The sequence below is a fragment of the Microchirus variegatus genome, assembly GCF_963457635.1.
Source record: "Microchirus variegatus genome assembly, chromosome: 9".
NCBI classification, from domain to species: Eukaryota; Metazoa; Chordata; class Actinopteri; order Pleuronectiformes; family Soleidae; genus Microchirus; species Microchirus variegatus.
In genome coordinates, this window is record NC_139810.1 from 16,835,916 (window position 1) to 16,854,445 (window position 18,530).

An 18,530-nucleotide genomic window follows, 5' to 3' on the forward strand; every position below is an offset into this window, starting at 1 on the left:
TCAGTGGATTCTGGGTTGTTTTTTTAAAGCCACAAATATTTGGAGTTTGTCATAAGGAGAGAGTTTTTTTTAAAGCAACTTGAACACAAGGTAATTATTACATTTTAAAGCGCTTCATACCTTGATTTAGTATAACATTTAGCAGCTTTTTTTGCTGTACTCTTATACAAATAATATACATGTGATGTCTTTGTGTGTGTTCTTTTTGAAGCTTTCCTAACATAATATAATCAGAGTCATGTTTGGAAGAGTTTGACTTAAAAACAGCAGTTAAACAAAGAACTGAAGATCCTTTATGTTACAGGCAGTTGTAGCCATGGAAGAGAGTGGGGTGACCCGCAGGAGGATTCTGGATGAGGGAGCTGTGGAGGAGATTGCAGTAAAGTCTGAATCAGACGTGTCCATGTCTGAGAAGGTCAAGAAGTCAATGAGGTAAACTTCTCTACATCTAGTCCACCGTGCTTGTTAATTTATCTCAGTCTTACAACATACATACGCTCACCACCCATCGCATTAGGTTCACCGATTCAAATACTTGTCTATGTAAATATCTAACCAGCCAATCAAATGGTAGCATTTAGGCATAGACATGGTCAAGACAAGCTGCTGAAGTTCAAATTGAGCAAATTGAAGGCATGTTGTTGGTGCAGAAGACTGCTGCACAGCAATAGAGAGATAAGCAGGAAAGAGTCAAAGTTGAGGTTTACCTTCAGTCACTCACAGTAAAACCCCAAAACCAAGCAACGGTAATGGTCAAAGTCCGCGTAGTATCATCTAAAGAACATATCAAGACGTAAAAGACTTTATCTTCAGTGGATTAGACTGCAGTGCTGTTCTCACCGGCCTCCTTCCCTCTTGCCAGGCCCCAACTGATTTAAAACACTGCTGTTCATGTTCTCACTCAAACCAAAAAGGTGGAAAACATAACTCCAGTTCTGATGTCCTTACACTGGTTTCTCATCTGCCAAAGAACTTATTTTAAAATATTTCTACAATAGGGATGGGAATTGGTGTCGGCCTGATACTGGTCCAAATCACTGGACAGATAAAAATGTAGAATCCAATACAACAGTCTATGCACAGACTGTAAAAAATACTTTTCGCTGAGTCATGCACTGTTTATTTCTTCTTTTTGGGAGAACAATATTTGTTACACAGTTGGAGAATTATGTCTTTGAAATGACTCAGCATAAAAGTGTTGTTCATACAGCTTCATATGTTCATAAATAGTCTAAAATGACTTTATCGGAATATATTGATACTGGTAGATACTCAAGTTTTTCAGTATCGTACACAAAACACAAAGTGATATTGTCCCATCCCTATAGTTTAAAAGCACTGAATGGTTTGGGCCCTAAATTCATTTCTGACCTGTTTGGCTCACGATGACCCATTCAGACCACTAATGTCATCTGGGTCAGCATTTATGTCCCAAAAACTCTCGAACCAACTCTGAGAATTACTTTTTTGAACTGCAATTTCTGAAACCCCTAATATCACTTTGAGTGGGTAAATAAGACACGATGAAGAAACGGTGTACTGTGTGTTTGATAAATCAAAATGTCATTTTAATTTAAAAAGAAAAAAGCTTGAGTAAAAGACTGGAAACATTTAAAATACTTTTACTTTTTTATATCAGAAAATTGTAATTGTAAGTGTCATATACTTTAAGACTTTTATTTAAGTCAAAAAAAAAAGTAACTTCTACAAAAATCATTTTCTGCTAGGATAGTTGTACTTTTACTCAAGTATCCCTGTTAGGTACTATACAAGACTGCTATGAAGCAACAGTGATATTCTGACACGACAACCTTGATTCTTTTAATTTCTTTTTTCCATCTTTCTTTTACCTCTCTATTTAAATGTTTTTATTGTGTTTTATTATGCATGTTATATCTTTGATGCTGATACTGCTGCTGCATTTCTCTTTCTTTTTATTGTAAAGCACTTTGAAATGCTGTATAAATACACTTCCCATGCACTGGGTGGACTTCTATTCGGTGTCCTCTATAGTAAGAATGTAAAGTGTGTTTCTGTCTTCAAGCCTGGATTCTTAGCTCTTCTTAGTGTGACTCTGCCCTCCTGGACATCATCTCTGATGTTGTTCTTGAAATCTGCTTGATTCATTCTTGCAGTTTGAGCCACCGCTCAAACCTACCGTGGCCCCGAGGTTCAAAACGCAAATCAAGAAACACAAACGCAAATCACAAAACGCAAAACACAAACACAAAAGCAGAAAACACAAAAACATTAACCCAAAACGGAAGAGGTATGTCCCCACGTTTCCGTTTTGAGTTAATGTTTTTGTGTTTTCTGCTTTTGTGTTTTTTGATTTGCATTACATTTTGAGTTAATGTTTTTGTGTTTTGTGATTTGCGTTTGTGTTTTTGTGATTTGCGTTTGTGTTTTCACCTCAGGGCCACCGTACAAACCACACAAACCTTCTCACTCATCTTTTAGCCCTTGGTGTTTCTTAAGCGTCTCATGTCTTATCATACCTGCATCTGCTTGGGAAACATAAGTGAATTGTGCTGCTGTGTTATGAAATAAGATAAAAATCATGTTGCAATCACTGTTGCTATTGTGGGGATATATACTGTAAATCGACATATGTGTAAAAAACTGCAAGTTTGATGATGCCATCTGAGCTCTGTAAAGTGGACTGAGGGCAGATTGCAGCTCAGGAGTTTGGTCACAAGTGTCCTGAAAACCACCAATGAGGATACATCCATGACATATTGCTAGTGTTCATACCTTTTTTTAGTGTGATCTGGACGTGATTGGATCCGTCAGGACAGGTGCATTTATAGCAGGTCTGAATGCGGTATATACTGTATGTTCTTGTGCTGCCAGGCTGTTTTTCAGACCAGTATTTGTAAAATAAGTGATGGCATATCCTTAAAGGGTCACTTCACCTGAAAATTCTTTTCAGGTGAAAAAATTTTTAGTAAATTTTACTAATTTCCAGAGATAAGTGTGATTTGATCATCAGACAGTGGATGTGCGATGCATGTCTCATTCCCACAACTACAGAGGAAGATGGGATTGACAAAAAGTCGACATCAAAATCACTTCCTTCCACTCGCTCCTCACTGTGTTTCCTGTCAATTATAACAAGTTTTATGAGTAAAATATCTGTAATGAATGAATAAAAACTGGTCAAATATAATCCAACTATGTAATAGAATGTGAATTAAACAAACCCAGCAGCAGCGTCATGATTTTAAGTGTATTCTTCATTTGACCAAGTGAAAAAAAAAAAAACATGAGTGAAACAGTAATTCAGGTTATTTCTTTTGTCTCCGTCTGTCTCTCTGAAATGCAGGTGTTCTGGTCCTCGGTTAAAAAAATGCCTGCTGCAGAGAATTCCTGTATTATCGTGGCTGCCTCGTTACTCGATCAGAGACAACGCCCTCGGAGACCTGATCTCTGGAATCAGTGTGGGGATCATGCAGCTTCCTCAGGGTGAGGATGAAGTTTCACGAGACAAAGAAATAAAATCGTACAGAGGTAAGAGAGAGTCGTGGTATGGAGACTTCACCTGTGTCCCGTCTCATCCCTGCAGGTATGGCCTATGCCTTGCTGTCGTCTGTTCCTCCGGTCTTTGGCCTTTACTCCTCCTTCTATCCTGTGCTCGTCTACTTCATCTTCGGCACGTCCAAGCACATCTCAATAGGTTTGTACTTAAGTGGAGAGTACTTCACACAAGAACCAGTGAGAAGGCCTGGCATTTTTTTGACCTTTGTGCACTGTTTATTTTCATTTAAGAACCATATTCCCATCTGATGGTTCTCCAAAATTTGTCCCACAGCTTTTGACATGCTTGTTTTTTTAATTTTTTAATTTTTTTATAATACACCGTATAAAGCATCGAAACAAACCATCATTTAATGTTAGTTTAGAGTTTCAGCACCAACAAATAGGTGCCCTGGCTCTTGACGAACAATTTTTTTTTTTTTTAATCTGACACAATATGACAATGTTTTCATGTATAGAAAAAAGGTAATTTTAAAGCTCCAGTGTGTAAGAATTAGGTGAGCCTGTAGACTCTGAACCCTCCAAGGAGAATAGTCTTTGCATATCAGAATTTGTATGTGAACCCATTTTCCATATTTCGACTTCATTGGTTTATGTGGGCACGCGTTCAGGCTGCTGTAGAAACATTGCGGCAGAAGAGAGGTTTCTTGTTTTCAAATTCGAAAATAATTTTCCAATTGAGCAGTACAGTATATTCACTTCCTGCCACTAAACTCTCCTAAATGTTACACACTGGAACTTTAAGCCAACACCTTTTTATGGCTAACTCGTGATTGGGAACGTAGAAAATACTGAACGTGACATTAGCTCTCAGCACATGTCAAACCAACTGAAAGGAGAAAGTTGTCTCTGTAAAATGAGCAAAATAGTCAGTGTATTCATATGAAGGTGTAAACAAAGAAAATGTGTGTTGTTGTTTTTCATCTTCCTCTCTCCAGGAACATATGCAGTGATGAGTGTGATGATCGGAGGAGTGACGGATCGATTAGCCCCCGACTCGGACTTTATGATGTGGGACAACGTGACCAACTCCAGTGTAATTGATACTGTCCTCAGGGATGAAGCGCGAGTCAGAGTGGCTGTAACTGTCACCTTTATATCTGGATTATTTCAGGTAAATGTTAAAGTTAATTAAAAAATATGCCATTTGAGAGACACCACTATAGGGTGTAATGTGTCATTCATGGCAACCTGGTCTGGACAGACAGCTAATAACACTTTTGAGAGTGATTTTCAATCAATATCAGGGAATTATTGATCACTAAAAGCATGAGGAGGAACCACCTCAGGACAATTGTTTTCCTGGTTATTACATGTATTATTATTCAGATAATGCTGTGATCCTGCATGTTTCTCATGTCCGTTTTTATGCATTTCCTCCAGATTTTGCTCGGTCTGCTCCGGTTTGGTTTTGTGGTGACATATCTGTCCGATCCTCTGGTCAGAGGTTACACCACGGGAGCCGCCATCCACGTCATCGTGTCCCAGCTCAAATACACCTTTGGCATCAGCCCTTTAAGATACAGCGGACCACTGTCACTGATATATGTAAGTAAGAGCGCAAACCGCAGTCATTAAAATGCTGTTTTTACAGTTGGTAAAAGAGTAAAAAGACGTGCTGATGTGCACCAAGTTAATAATAATGATAATTCATGTTGTTTCAATAGTGCTCAAAACACGACACATACTGTAGATTAAAAACGGAGACACGCATAAGAAATTGACTTTGTAAAATATATAATAAGTAACAAGAGGACACAGATAAGAAGCTATAAAGATAAGGATGATAAAGTGTTTTCTGTTGATTACAGCAGTGATATACCCTACCATTCAAAAGATTGGGGTCATCTATCCAATTTTTTGTGTGTTTTCCATTAAAACTCACACTTTTTTTCATCCAAATCAATAGAAAATAGTCAAGACATTGGCAAGATTAGAAATAAATAAATAAGAAAAAAAATAATCAAAATAATCATTCTGCCCTTCAACCTTTGCTTTCGTCAAAGAACCAGCAAAACTGTTTTCAGAGGGTTTCCAAGGGTTTTCTAATCATCCAATAGCCTCCGAAAGTGATTAGCAAACACAATGTACCATTAGAACACTGGAGAGATGGTTGCTGGAAATGGGCCTCTATACACCTATGTACATATTCCATTAAAAACCAGAAGTTTGCAGCTAGAATAGTCGTTGTAATGTATAGAGTGCATTTCTGATTGATTTAATGTTATATTCATTGAAAAAAAGTGATTTTCCTTAAAAATAAGGACATTTCTTTGTGACCCCAAACTTTTGAACAGTAGTGTAACTGATACTTTTTCAAACTCCTCATGTTCAAAAATAAATATATAAACATCTCTCACGTTTGCTTCGATGATGCACCTCATGTGCGACCTGAATGTCTCTTTAACTCACTCAGCTGGTGAGCTCACTCACAGGGACATACCACCTCACCTCTTGCTTTTTCCCCTCCACATAAGATTTGCACTCATCTCACACAGAACCTCTCAGCATGTCTGCAGGGATTCTCTGACAAGTTACTTTCAATTCAATGCAGGATCCATTAACAAGTCGGCTTTACAATCAGAACATGGGATAACAACAAACCTGCACGCAGACCAAACCACCTCTGTGGAAATAACACCACTGATGAGACGTATCATTACAAGCACTGTGCAGAATACAGTGGGGTCTGGGGGGGGCTCGATCCCCCGACTAACATTTGAGACCCCCTGAAAGCCTCAAAGGCAAAATTTGAGGGGGGTCTAAACATGTTACAGTGTAATTGGAAAATGTGTTTTCTTCCTCAAGATGTTTGTAATTTCAGGTTTACAGCTATGATCTACAAACATAATACACTTTGCATGCTTTCTTATCCTTTATCAGCAGACAAAATGTAAATTATTTTATTTGTTTTCATTTTAATGTTTTAATTCATTGCTTTCCAAAATGTGCTGTGCAAAAGGCCCACACAGGCACCACATCTAACAGGGAAAATAGCCAATACCCCCCGATTATTAATAGGTATTTCACACACTGATTACAAGTATTTAACCAATATTCCTGTTCTTTGTCTTTTTTTCCCAGACTGTGATAGAGCTCTGTTACCTCATACCGCAGACAAACATCGGGACACTTGTGGTTAGTATCGTCACCATAGTCTGCCTCATCCTTGCCAAGGAGATCAATGCATACCTGAGTAAAAAACTCCCTGTTCCAATACCCGTGGAGCTGCTCGGTGTGAGTACACAGGGATTTAATGTGCTTATACAGTTTCTTTAACATGTACACACACACACACACACACACACACACACACACACACACACACACACACACACACACACACACACACACACACACACACAGAGACATATTAAAATGTGTTATGATTTGCCTCTTCAGGTCGTTATTGCAACAGTCATCTCCTGGCAAGTTGACTTAGAAGGCAAATATGGAGTTGATGTGGTGGGAGACATTCCCTCAGGGTGAGAAACACAACACAACACAACATGGTGTTTGTATGAAATGTAAAATATTGTATAATGTGCAATTTATTGTACTTTTTTTTGGTTTCTGCCCGCCAGTCTGCAGCCACCTGCTTTCCCAAGTCCCTCTCTGTATGGTCAGGTGATCGGGGATGCCTTCGCTCTTGCTGTGGTTGGCTATGGCATTGCCATCTCACTGGGACGAATCTTCGCCTTGAAGTACGGCTACAAGGTGGACAGCAACCAGGTAGGTGGAGACAAATGGATATTGGATTGAACTGATGTGACCGTTTAATGTACTGTAAAATAAAAGTGATTTGTCTGGGGGGTTTTTTCACTGTTTAGGAACTACTCGCTCTTGGTCTGAGTAACACTGTGGGAGGGATTTTCCAGTGTTTCGCCGTCAGCTGCTCCATGTCTCGGTCCATGGTTCAGGAAAGCACGGGAGGGAAAACTCAGGTCGGTCAAAGCAAATTCACCTGTAAACATGTTGTCTTATGGTTGTGTGTGTGGTTTTGTTACAACAGATGACACTATCTGACGAAAGACTATGACGCTGCTTCTTCTTTTTAACAACTACACTACAGTTGAAATACTTCCTGTATATTTTGGCAGCATATTCAATGGATATCCAAAATAGGTAATTGTTTTTACCAGTGTAAATGATTCACTCCCATTTTACTCATGAGATTACCGCTAATTATTTTGGTGAACTAGGGTCAATTTCCTACATATAGCTTTTATTTTATTTGCATGAAATTAAATCTTACCCTTGGTGTCACTGCCATAAACCAGGGCTATAAGAAGAAGCAAAGTGTCAAACTGTTCGTAATTAACGTTGCTCTGATAAGTGGCGTCATTACAAAACACTTAGGGGATTGATTTGCGCTCACATTTTTTAAGTCCACCTACACAAACACAGATTTGCTGAAAGGCTTAAACGATTTAGTCTGACAACACCATTCATCAGCTCAGGCCTATTACAGAGGAGAGGAGAGGAGATGTAGTTTTGCTTCAAGTTGCTCCATCTGATTTTCATTTGTGTTTCTCTCTGTCTTCACTGCAGGTTGCTGGAGCTTTGTCAGCGATAGTTATTCTCTGTATTGTGCTTTGGATCGGGGCTCTCTTTGAAACTCTGCCCAAGGTACTGGGTGTGTGTGTGTGTGTGTGCTTGTTTGCATAGACGTCTGCTCATGTTCACGTCATGTGCCCAAAATCTAAAGCCGACATGCAAACAAAGCTGTAGTCATGTTGTTTTTGTGCCACTAACCAACGTCTCTAAATATCAAATGCATTTAAGTAAATAAGGCTTACCAATAGAAACAGAACATACAGTATGTTTAGGGGCTGTTCACACAGAGTTATCATATGGGACCTATATATATATGCATATACTGTATAAACCATAAGCTTCATTAGCAGAGTTAAAATAAATACTTGTTATGCACAAGTTACTGAGCCTAAATTCTGTTTGACTTGTAGGCAGTGCTGGCTGCCATCATCTATGTCAACCTCCATAGCATGATGAAGCAGTTCCTGGACATCCCTGCACTGTGGAAAAAGAACAAAGTTGACGCGGTGAGTTTACTTCAAAGTAAACAAAGAATTTGACAGAGTTTTTTGAGAATAATAAACAGGAGCCAAGAGCAATTTTGGCACCTTGTTTATTACCTGCTTCTTTTAAATGTTCCACTAATACATTTTGCAAATACTCTACCCAGATTTCAAAATGCTCAGCATATTCTTCTGGAGTAGCTCCTGTGTGACAGATACACTCACTTGCTGCTTAATCCAGTGGTTGTGTCAAACGTTCAAAGTCAACTTTCTTCACCCATTCTGATGCTCAGTTTGAACTTCAGAAATGCTGCCATGTTAGCAAGTCGTGGAGTCGGTGTACTGTAATTAAGTGGCTGATGAATGTCCACATTTCATTGTTATGATATTTGCCTCACTGGCATATCGTTGCATGACTCAGGAAGTAATGGATGATTCTCGTTTTTTGTAAATGCATTTGATCCTAACGTTAGGTCCTTTCTGTGGAGCCATGGTCAACTTAAATTGAACTATTATTCTACCTCTGCTCTTCATGAACAGAAACCAAGTGTTGCATTATTTGTATGTTGCGTCATTTATCTGAAAACAGCAACTGTCGAGGAATATTATCACGCCTGACTGTGGGACCATTGACCGTTTACCAGAGGTGGAAAGTAACAAAATATATTTACTCAAGTTACTGTATTGAATACTTTGTGTATTTAGTATTTTGTATTTTACTTAAGTACATATTGACTCAAGTATTGTACTAAATTACTTTAAATCCTATCTGTTACTGAGTAAAACTAAAAATTCAGCACAATGAAGACCTACAGAGGGAAAATATACACCAGAACCAGATGAATGATGATGTGATTAGCATTAGGGTGCGCGCCAAAAGTGACGTAATATCCTGTGTCTCGCCGGGCGCGTGAGCTCCAAAATAGTTTAGGATTTCTGACCCCTTGTCATATTTCTACTACCCTCACACCCCACGCAAAGTAACTAAGTAACTTTTACTTAAAGTAGATTTCAAATGAACTACTTTTTACTTCTACTTGAGAACATTTTCAGATGACTACTTTTACTTCTACTTGAGTAATATTTCATCAAAGTATTGGTACTTTTACTTGAGTACAATATTATAGTACTTTTTCCACCTCTGCCGTTGACACGCCTTTGTGTTTTCAGTCATACTCCAACCTGTTTGTCGCTGCCTCACTTTAAAAATTATGATTTTAATGTTGCTGTTTCCTCCCTCTTTTATGATTTGTGAAATGAATCACTTCCTGTCTGCAGTGCAGGACTGTTTACCTGTTGATCTAAACACCACAACTAAAGATATAGAGTCGTGAGCCGATTGGTTTAACCCTTTGTGCTCACACAGCATGGATCTGTGCCGCAGGTGCACCCATGGTAGTAAATAGCTGTGGGAATAATACACAACTCCTTATTTGGACTAAGAGTTAATCAGCACTGTATAAACTCATTTGACAATATTCCGAAACTAACAGACATGTATTTACATTGAAAAGTGATGCACTGCAGTTTTAGGGATCAATGATGTCTTGTTTTTCTACCCAAACGCTATAAGAGCCATCACTCTCTCTGGTTTCCTCTAGGTGATCTGGGTGGTCACCTTCATCCTCACCCTGCTGTTGAACCCTGACTTAGGACTGGCTGCTTCCATCGCCTTCTCCATGCTCACTGTCATCTTCAGGACACAGCTGTAGGAACACACCACACACTCTATCGATCTTTCTATCCATTATCAGTGACACATACACAGACGATGTGTCATATGCAACACTTGACTGCTCATTACCCACACCCATAATTAAGCTAAATTCATCATTCTTCACAATTGTGTGTGTTTTCCAGACCTAAATATTCCCTGTTAGGCCAGGTCCCAGACACTGACATTTACAGAGCAATGGAAGACTATGTTCAGGTATGACACAATATAATTATCCCAACATACTGATTATTTTTGTCCATCCATCTTCTACTGCTTTATCCTCCACGTGAGGATTGCAGGGGGCGCTCGTGCCAATCCCAGCTAGCATAGGGCGAAAGAAAAAAAAGATATTTAACCCTTCAACACCTAACTCTCAAGCTGTCTGTCTGGACTTTTTGCTTAATTTATCCATAAAAGCACCAGAAAATGTCCTGTAACTAAGTGCTTTGGTGCATTTTTCCAGAATAACTTCCTATATCTGTCAGTTATTTACAATTTAGTGCACTGTGAAAATACTGTTTTAACAATTTCAAATGAAGGAAAGCAAAAAGGTTTATTTAGAAAAAAATTGGAACAGTTCAAACTGTGTTTGTAACAAACTGTAAACCAATATTTTACATTCTTCTTTAATTGCTCATTTATAAAGCAGAGTGAAGTCTTGTGTTGCTTACATTCAAGGTGCATTATGTAATAAATCTAAAGCAACTGGCCATAAAATCCTCCTAATATTCATATAACATACGGAACTCGCCAACAACAACAGTACAGCCAAAATATTTGCATTAAAAAATATATTTTGCAGACTGCAAATCATGTTTATGTTTTGAAATCATGTTTTGGCATGTGGCGCCACCTGCTGCCGTCTACCAATCATTGCAGTCAGTAGAGTCTCAGCTGCCGAGCAACCACAGGTTGCCAGTTACGTTAGAAAACGAAACCTAAAAGACCTTGGTATTTTAATTTGAATGTAGTAACCATTTTTGGCCACATTCTTACATATGGCACCTTTAAAGCATATATATATATATATGTATATCAAGAAGTCAGGGGTTCTTTAGTTGCTCAGCTAAACCTAAACTCTGGGAGAATCAAGTGAAATAAGCAACACTGAGAATTACTTAGTGAAAGAACTTTATAAAAAACCATGCCCACTTTACAGTTTCAACATTCAAGAGTCACTGTATGCAGTTTATCTGTTAATAAGACATCTGTACAGTTACTGGGCGTTCATTGGATTACAGGTGCGGCAGTTGCCAGGGATTTTGATCTTCCGTTCCTCTGCCACACTCTACTTTGCCAATGCTGAGCTGTATCAAGATGCTCTGAGGAAGAAGGTGAGGACACACACACACACACTCACACACAAGGTTTTCATGACTTCAGGGAACGTTATTTACATACATTTCCTGGAGACTTACCCAAACCCTACACCATTCTTACTACTGGACTAATCCTGACCCTAACCCTAACCTTACCCTAACCCAACCCTCAACCTAACCTTAAAACATTTCTTCACCTTAAAGTAATTTACGTTATGCTTGCTTTTTGTCCCCATAAGGAAGACAATTCCCCATAATATGACTGTGTAAACAGATTTAGGTCCCCATAGCATTAGTAATATACGCATTTGCAAACAGGTTCTTCTGTGTTGTTGAGTCAAAGTTACACTCTTAGAAATAAAAGTGCTACGTAGTACCATATAAGGTTCTTCAGCTTCTCCTCATAGGAGAACCATTAGTGTTGCTAAGAACCCTTTTAAAACCCTTTATTCAGGAAAGGGGTTTTCAGATGCAAATGGTTCCAGGTAGAACCTCAGCCCTTGTAGAAGAACATTTTTGGAACCCTTATTTCTAAGTGTGTATGATTCATTTTATATCACATGTTTAGTCATGATAAAGTAGCAATAATTGTGCAGAAGTCACAAAATAGAGTGTTGTTCTTTTTTTTTTTGTTCATAAAAACGAGCCAAGTGAACTTTGAACTGTGACGTATTCCCAAATTTCACAAATTCAATCCAACTTAAAGTAATTTTTGCTCAGGTGTGTTTATATAGTTGGTGAAAATAAGATTTTTTTTTTTCATCACGCCCATAGGTTGTGCTGAAAGGATATAAGACACTCTGTATTGCACATTCTTATGACTTCAAACTGTACATTTAAACATAGTAATGGAAGAACGCAGCCAAAATGCTCTGTTAACCATCACACCCAAATGCCTAAAACCAGCCCTTCAAAGATGTGAGGACCCAGCCAAAATGTCCTCACTCCTTTTACAATTTTTTTGGTCCTCACAAAGCTATACATACAAGAACACGCACACACACAATCAACTCCACTGACAGTTGCTTGTCATAATTTCCTGTACAGTTTCCATTTAACTCCTCTTGTACAAACACCGTTTGTCGCAGTAAAAAACGACTCTTTCCACAATTCACACGTTACGACACTGACAGTCATTGTTCAAATCTCATCCCACACTTTTTGTCCTATTCAACTTTTGTCAAACACAGGAATAAATAAACCGCCGCAATCCCTCCCCCCACCCCCCATTTCTTCCTCTTCTGTCGCATCTCTTTGGGGTAAATGGAAGATAGACGGAAGAAAGATGGGAAGAGGGTGACAAAAGATGGAGAGAGGAGGGGGGGGATATAGGCAGAGGTTGAATAGAGAGCGAGATAATGGAAGTGCTCATTTATTAAAGTCACAGAATGCCACAGCCGATGGTTTCCTCTTTTCTCTCTTATGTTTGATGCACAAATAGGCTTTCATAGAAATGATAGAACCATTTATTTATTTTTTAAATGAGAAGACATCATCTTCAATAGGGGTGTGGCTGTAAGAGAGCAAACAATCATCTGGACTTTTTTTGTTGTTGCTTATTTTAACCAGAAAAGGGTCAGAAAATGTACATTTTTCAATTCAAAAAACACCTTAGTTGTACAAGTCTCTTTTTTTTCCTGTACATAGTTTCAAAAAAATGGAAACTATGTACAGGCGTTTTTTCCAAATCTCTCCTCTCTGGTGACAAAGATGCTGATTCTCCGGCTTCCGGCAACGGCGTGAGTGAAATCACTATAATAACCGCATGTTGGCTTTGGTAATTTTTCCCATAACACAAACCGTTAATTGTACTCTGCTTATAACCGGAGGGTTGCCAGTTCAAGTCCCCACCAGGTCAAATGGCTGAGGTACCACCTGAGCAAAGTACCCGACTCCCCCATTGCCCCCTGGGTGCTGCTCATTGTGTTCCGAGCAGAGGATGGGTTAAGTGAAGAGAAGGAATTACACCTAGGGGATGAATAAAGTAACAGTAAAATCATGCTTGCAAATGTAGACAGTGTGCAAGAGTCTCTTTGCTAGAGTCAAGGTGATAAACTGACACCAGATCAATAATTGTTTCTACCACAGCAGTGTGTAATGCAGCTCAAATGGTTAAAGGTGCAGGGGGAAATGTGCAGGGATCACTTAGCCCTGAGGCTTGTTCTCTCAGCTGATGGCCTGGATGGAGCGAGATGTTAAGTGCTGTAATTGCAGCATCAGCTGGTGATGTCATGCCTAGAATGCTCTTTCCTATCATAACTGGAGCTGGTTGAGCTGTCAGTCTTGCTTGTCAGCACAAAAGCTTGAGGGGAAAAGTTATATCTTCTCTGTTCTGTTCAGCTGGAAAGTTCTTCACAAGCTGTGAGCTTCAACTGCATGGTGGTTGGTTGTTAAGTTGAATGTAAACCACATGATGGAGGCAGAGACTCTCTCCGTGGCTGAATTTTTTTATTCCCCCACTGCCTGTCATCCTCACTGCTTGTAAGCCTTTAGGCTCACATTAGATATCATATACTTTTTTTTTTCAAAATGAATGTAATTGTTGTTAATACAGTCGTACAGTCAGGACTCACAGATGGGCTGCAGGACATTTTCTGTGGGTTGCCCATAGACTGTGTAAAAAAATTTAAGTGTGAAGCCCAGTTATTCAGAAGGAAGTCAGCCACCAGGGGGCGACTCTGGTGGCTTTCAATGAAAGTTTATGGCAAAATGAGCCTTGATTTATAATATTATCGAACATGACAATTTTGTAAGTTCTGTTCCCGTTAAGATGAAAATATATGATAAATCAAAGCACATGTGCGTGGAAACCAGAATGATTGACAGCTGGTATCATCCAATGGCAGGTGAAATCTTCTGCTACAAATGGTGCTGGTGAAACAAATTAGCTGAACTTTTCCCAGGCTTTTTCTCATGAATTCTTGCCAAAAATGAAGTTGTGACTCCTTTATCAAACACGGAAATGGCTGCTTTATCTCTAAACCAACCATAAAATAAAAGACAAATATTATCTGAAATAACAGTAGATGTTGCAGAAATGCCAGTATGAACAGTGTGACTCATAGGTTTGTCATCTTTAGAGTGAAGTGAAGTTCCGGTGTAAAAACACACACACACAGAGAAAACTGGTTCAGCAGAAACTCATAAAACAATAAGGAGCAATACACTTCTATAACAACATTCATTCCCTTATGTGTAGGAGAGTGAACAAGTTCCATGTGCATTTACCTAAAAAGAAATTGGTGTTTTTTTCACTTGCATAATGAAAACAATTATTTCTTAAAGGCCCAGTGTGAAAGAATGAGTGACATCTAATGGCACAGGTTGTTACAACGCACTTCAGGGCTTCACATACCAGAGAGGATGTTGCTCTAGGCCACGGTTTCAAAACACGAATCATGCGCTCTGGTTAGTTTGTCTGTTCACGCTTTTGACTTAGAAACACACCTCATCTCTGCACTTATCTGTTAGAGATGGCGAATACACTTTAAAACTGAAAAGGTATTTTCTGTTATTTCTAAAACATAGACTGAGAAAGTTCTGTTTACGTGCATACAAGCATCGAGGAAGCGTTACATTCAACCACATCCCTCGAGCTTTCTGAGCTGAAGAATCAAGCGTCTGTTTTGTATACGCAACGCGTGACATCACATCCTCTGGGAAAACCGCACTAACACTTTCATCTCAATTAACTTTTTTTTTAATCAAACACCTTCTCATTTAACTTATTTATTTCAATATTTGCACGAGCGCAGACATTAACACCTTGATCACACTGGGAGATGAAATATTAAGATTTGACTTTTTGTGTATGAATGTTATCTCATTACCTTTGCTGTTTTTGTTAGTCTGGCATTGATGTTGCCAAAATCCTGTCGGCAAAGAAGAAACTCGAGGCAAAAAGGAAGCGACTCGAAAAGAAAAATGCCAAGAAAACACAGGAGGGCGGCGAAAAAGTGGTAAGGACGACCCGATGAATGGAACCCGATGATTTTTTTTTTGTTTGTTATGTCCTTATTTTGTTTGACATATTACATTCCTTCAACTGCAACACCTTTGTCTGCGATTCACTGTCTGAAGTACACAATGTCCTTGATGGTGTCCTGTCCCCCCTCCTGTTCAGGAACTAGAGCAAAACATTGCCGTCATTGAAATGAATGTTGAACCTTCGCCCTCGCTCCCAAGAGCCATCGTTCTGGACCTGAGCCCTGTCAACTTCCTGGATACTGTGGGAGTCAAAGCACTGAAAACTGTACGAACGTGAAGCACACGGTCATTTTTGTTTATAATAACTCGTACAAAGAAAACATAATTAAATTGTTTGGTTTAAACAGAAGATGCAACCAAGGTTGCCAGGTCTGTGGGTATGTTCCTAAATAAGGATTTGGACACAGTAGTCATAATTTTTTTGTTACACTAGTCAGTTGTTACCCTGGATAATAAGGTTTAATTTGTTTATTATATCTTCACCATTTTATACGTTTAACTACCTTTTTAGAAATGTTATTTTTCTCTTGCAACAATTACAAGCGTTGTCCCTCTCCGTATCATTTAGCTCCTGGGGCTTTCAGTTTCCGATCAATTGAATTGTCAGACTAATTAAACGATTGCCAGTCTGATCTTTGCTCTGTGCTTTGTTTGCCTCAGATCCACAAAGACTATGGAGACATTGGAATAGAGGTGATTCTCGCCGGCTGCCAAAGTAAGTCCATCCCCATCACTTGACACACATGTTTTAATAATAGAAGAACAACTGGATACTGAGACAACATTACAGCTCCTCCTTACTTTAAATCCATTAAGATGAGCTTACTTCTTTGTGGAAATTTAATGATGGCACAACTGCTTGTCTGAAAGGTGATTAAATCTCAGAATTCTTTTTTTTTTTTTCATGTCCCATATTCTCCAAAAGACATGTGGACGCTCGGACACACGATCTGAATCCTTTCAACAACGTTTAATGTTATCTCTGCTGTTTTCTGATGTTATGTTAGAATTCCGGTATGAAAAGGACAGCAGGGTGTGCATTAGTGGGTCATGAGAATATTATAATAGGTCCTCTCTGTTTCTCACTCCCTTTTGTGTCCATTTCATATATTATTATCCCACACCACTCGCTCCATTTTCAACAACAACAACAATCCTGCGCCACTGCACTATTTCACGTTAAATTCCCAGCCATCGCTAGTCTACATGACAGTGTGTGTCAATTTCGTTGTACCTTTGCAAAAAGTGGCAATGACAATATCTATCTATCTATCTATCTATCTATCTATCTATCTATCTATCTATCTATCTATCTATCTATCTATCTATCTATCTATCTATCTATCTATCTATCTATCTATCTATCTATCTACCTACCTACCTACCTACCTACCTACCTACCTACCTACCTACCTACCTTACTTTTTAAGGAAAATCACTTTTATTTAATGAATATAACATTAAATCAATCAGAAATACACTCTATACATTGATAATGTGGTAAACGACTACTCTAGCAACAAACGTTTTAATGGAATATGTACATAGGTGTATAGAGGCCCATTTCCAGTGTTCTAATGGTACATTGTGTTTACTAATCGCGTTAGAAGGCTATTGGATGATCAGAAAACCCTTGAAAACCCTTGTGCAATGATGTTAGCACATCTGAAAACAGTTTTGTCTATCCCTGACATTTGGCTGTTATTAAAAGTGAATTTCCTCATTGCGGCCGATCAATAGAGTCTGTTCTTGGTTAATATTTTACCCACAACTCTGCCTGACGATCCTCTCCCTGCGTTGTCTCGTCCTCACAGCCAGTGTAGTGGATGACCTGCAGACTGGAGGATTCTTTCACGATGAAGTGACAAAATCCTGCCTCTTCTCCACTGTCCACGATGCTGTTTTGTACTGTCAGTCTGCCAGAGAAGAATATGAGGTAGGATCACATACACGCACATCCCACATCGCAGTGGAGCTTTAATGTCTGTCGACACAGGGGTCACATCACAGTCTTGTTATATCACAGAACATGCAGAAAACTATAAACGCTGTTTGTAAAACTGTGAATGCAGCAACATTGTCTGTGTGCATTATAAGATTTCATTTGGCTTTTTTACAGACTGACCCCCCCCCCCCCCATACTGACAAACTACCTGTTGTTAGGATTGCATTTGAACTAATCAGATGTTCTGCTGCAACAGAAACAAACCCTTCATTTATTCAACACAACAACACAACCTCCCTGTTTGTCTTGCTTTGAAATTGTCAATAAATTAGGAAATTATGAAGCAAGCTTGTGCCTCATTAGAGGTTTTCATCTAAGGTCTGTTCTTTTTCTTTCCCTGTCTCTGTCCTCCTGGGTGTTTCTTATTCTTCTTCTCCTCTCTGTCCTTATTGTCTAGATCTCTTCCTTCCTGTTTCCACAGGTCATCAAAGAGGCACAGCTCTAAGGCCTGAGAGGGAAGATGGATCATGTTATGAAAACAAGACTATATCTTCAAAAAAAAATGTGAATTCAGCCTGGGACACACAGGCTCATGCATTTCTATAATTTTTTATTATTATTTCAAACTAGTTTTGTCCCAGCCTGCATGCCTTGTCCACATGTAGCTGGGTATTTTGGATGGATGGATCATGGCCTTCCATCTACATGTAAACAGTGAGCTAAAGTGGAGATTTTTAACTTTTAAAAAAGGTTTAATGTGTGGATGGGAAATCGGACTCAGAGTTGTAATGTATAATGACAGGGCCGGTCCAAGTCTTTATGGGGCCCTAAGTGGAAGTAGCTGGTGCTCGACTATCATTGATACAAATGTAACACTATAAATTGAATGAATGAACCCATGAATTATAGTTTTGTTATTTACGCTAAACCAGTGTCACTCTTGTTTGCTTTTTTTTAACCTTAGTCCACATCCATGGAAATGGCAC

General features: G+C 38.9%; 1 protein-coding gene across 1 annotated transcript; it reads left to right on the forward strand.

The window, feature by feature from the left end:
• Window positions 1–316: 316 nt before the first annotated feature.
• On the forward strand, window positions 317–18,049 carry slc26a6.2 (solute carrier family 26 member 6, tandem duplicate 2; the record flags this gene model as incomplete). Its single annotated transcript, XM_083895443.1, has 19 exons — window positions 317–432; window positions 3,326–3,465; window positions 3,566–3,676; window positions 4,476–4,651; window positions 4,921–5,085; window positions 6,622–6,774; window positions 6,940–7,022; window positions 7,122–7,269; window positions 7,368–7,481; window positions 8,089–8,166; window positions 8,505–8,600; window positions 10,178–10,284; window positions 10,437–10,506; window positions 11,535–11,627; window positions 15,461–15,571; window positions 15,736–15,864; window positions 16,260–16,314; window positions 17,414–17,535; window positions 18,026–18,049. 19 exons carry the CDS (start codon window positions 317–319, stop codon window positions 18,047–18,049), a joined length of 2,091 nt encoding a protein of 696 aa, XP_083751569.1.
• Between the last annotated feature and the right edge of the window lie 481 nt (window positions 18,050–18,530).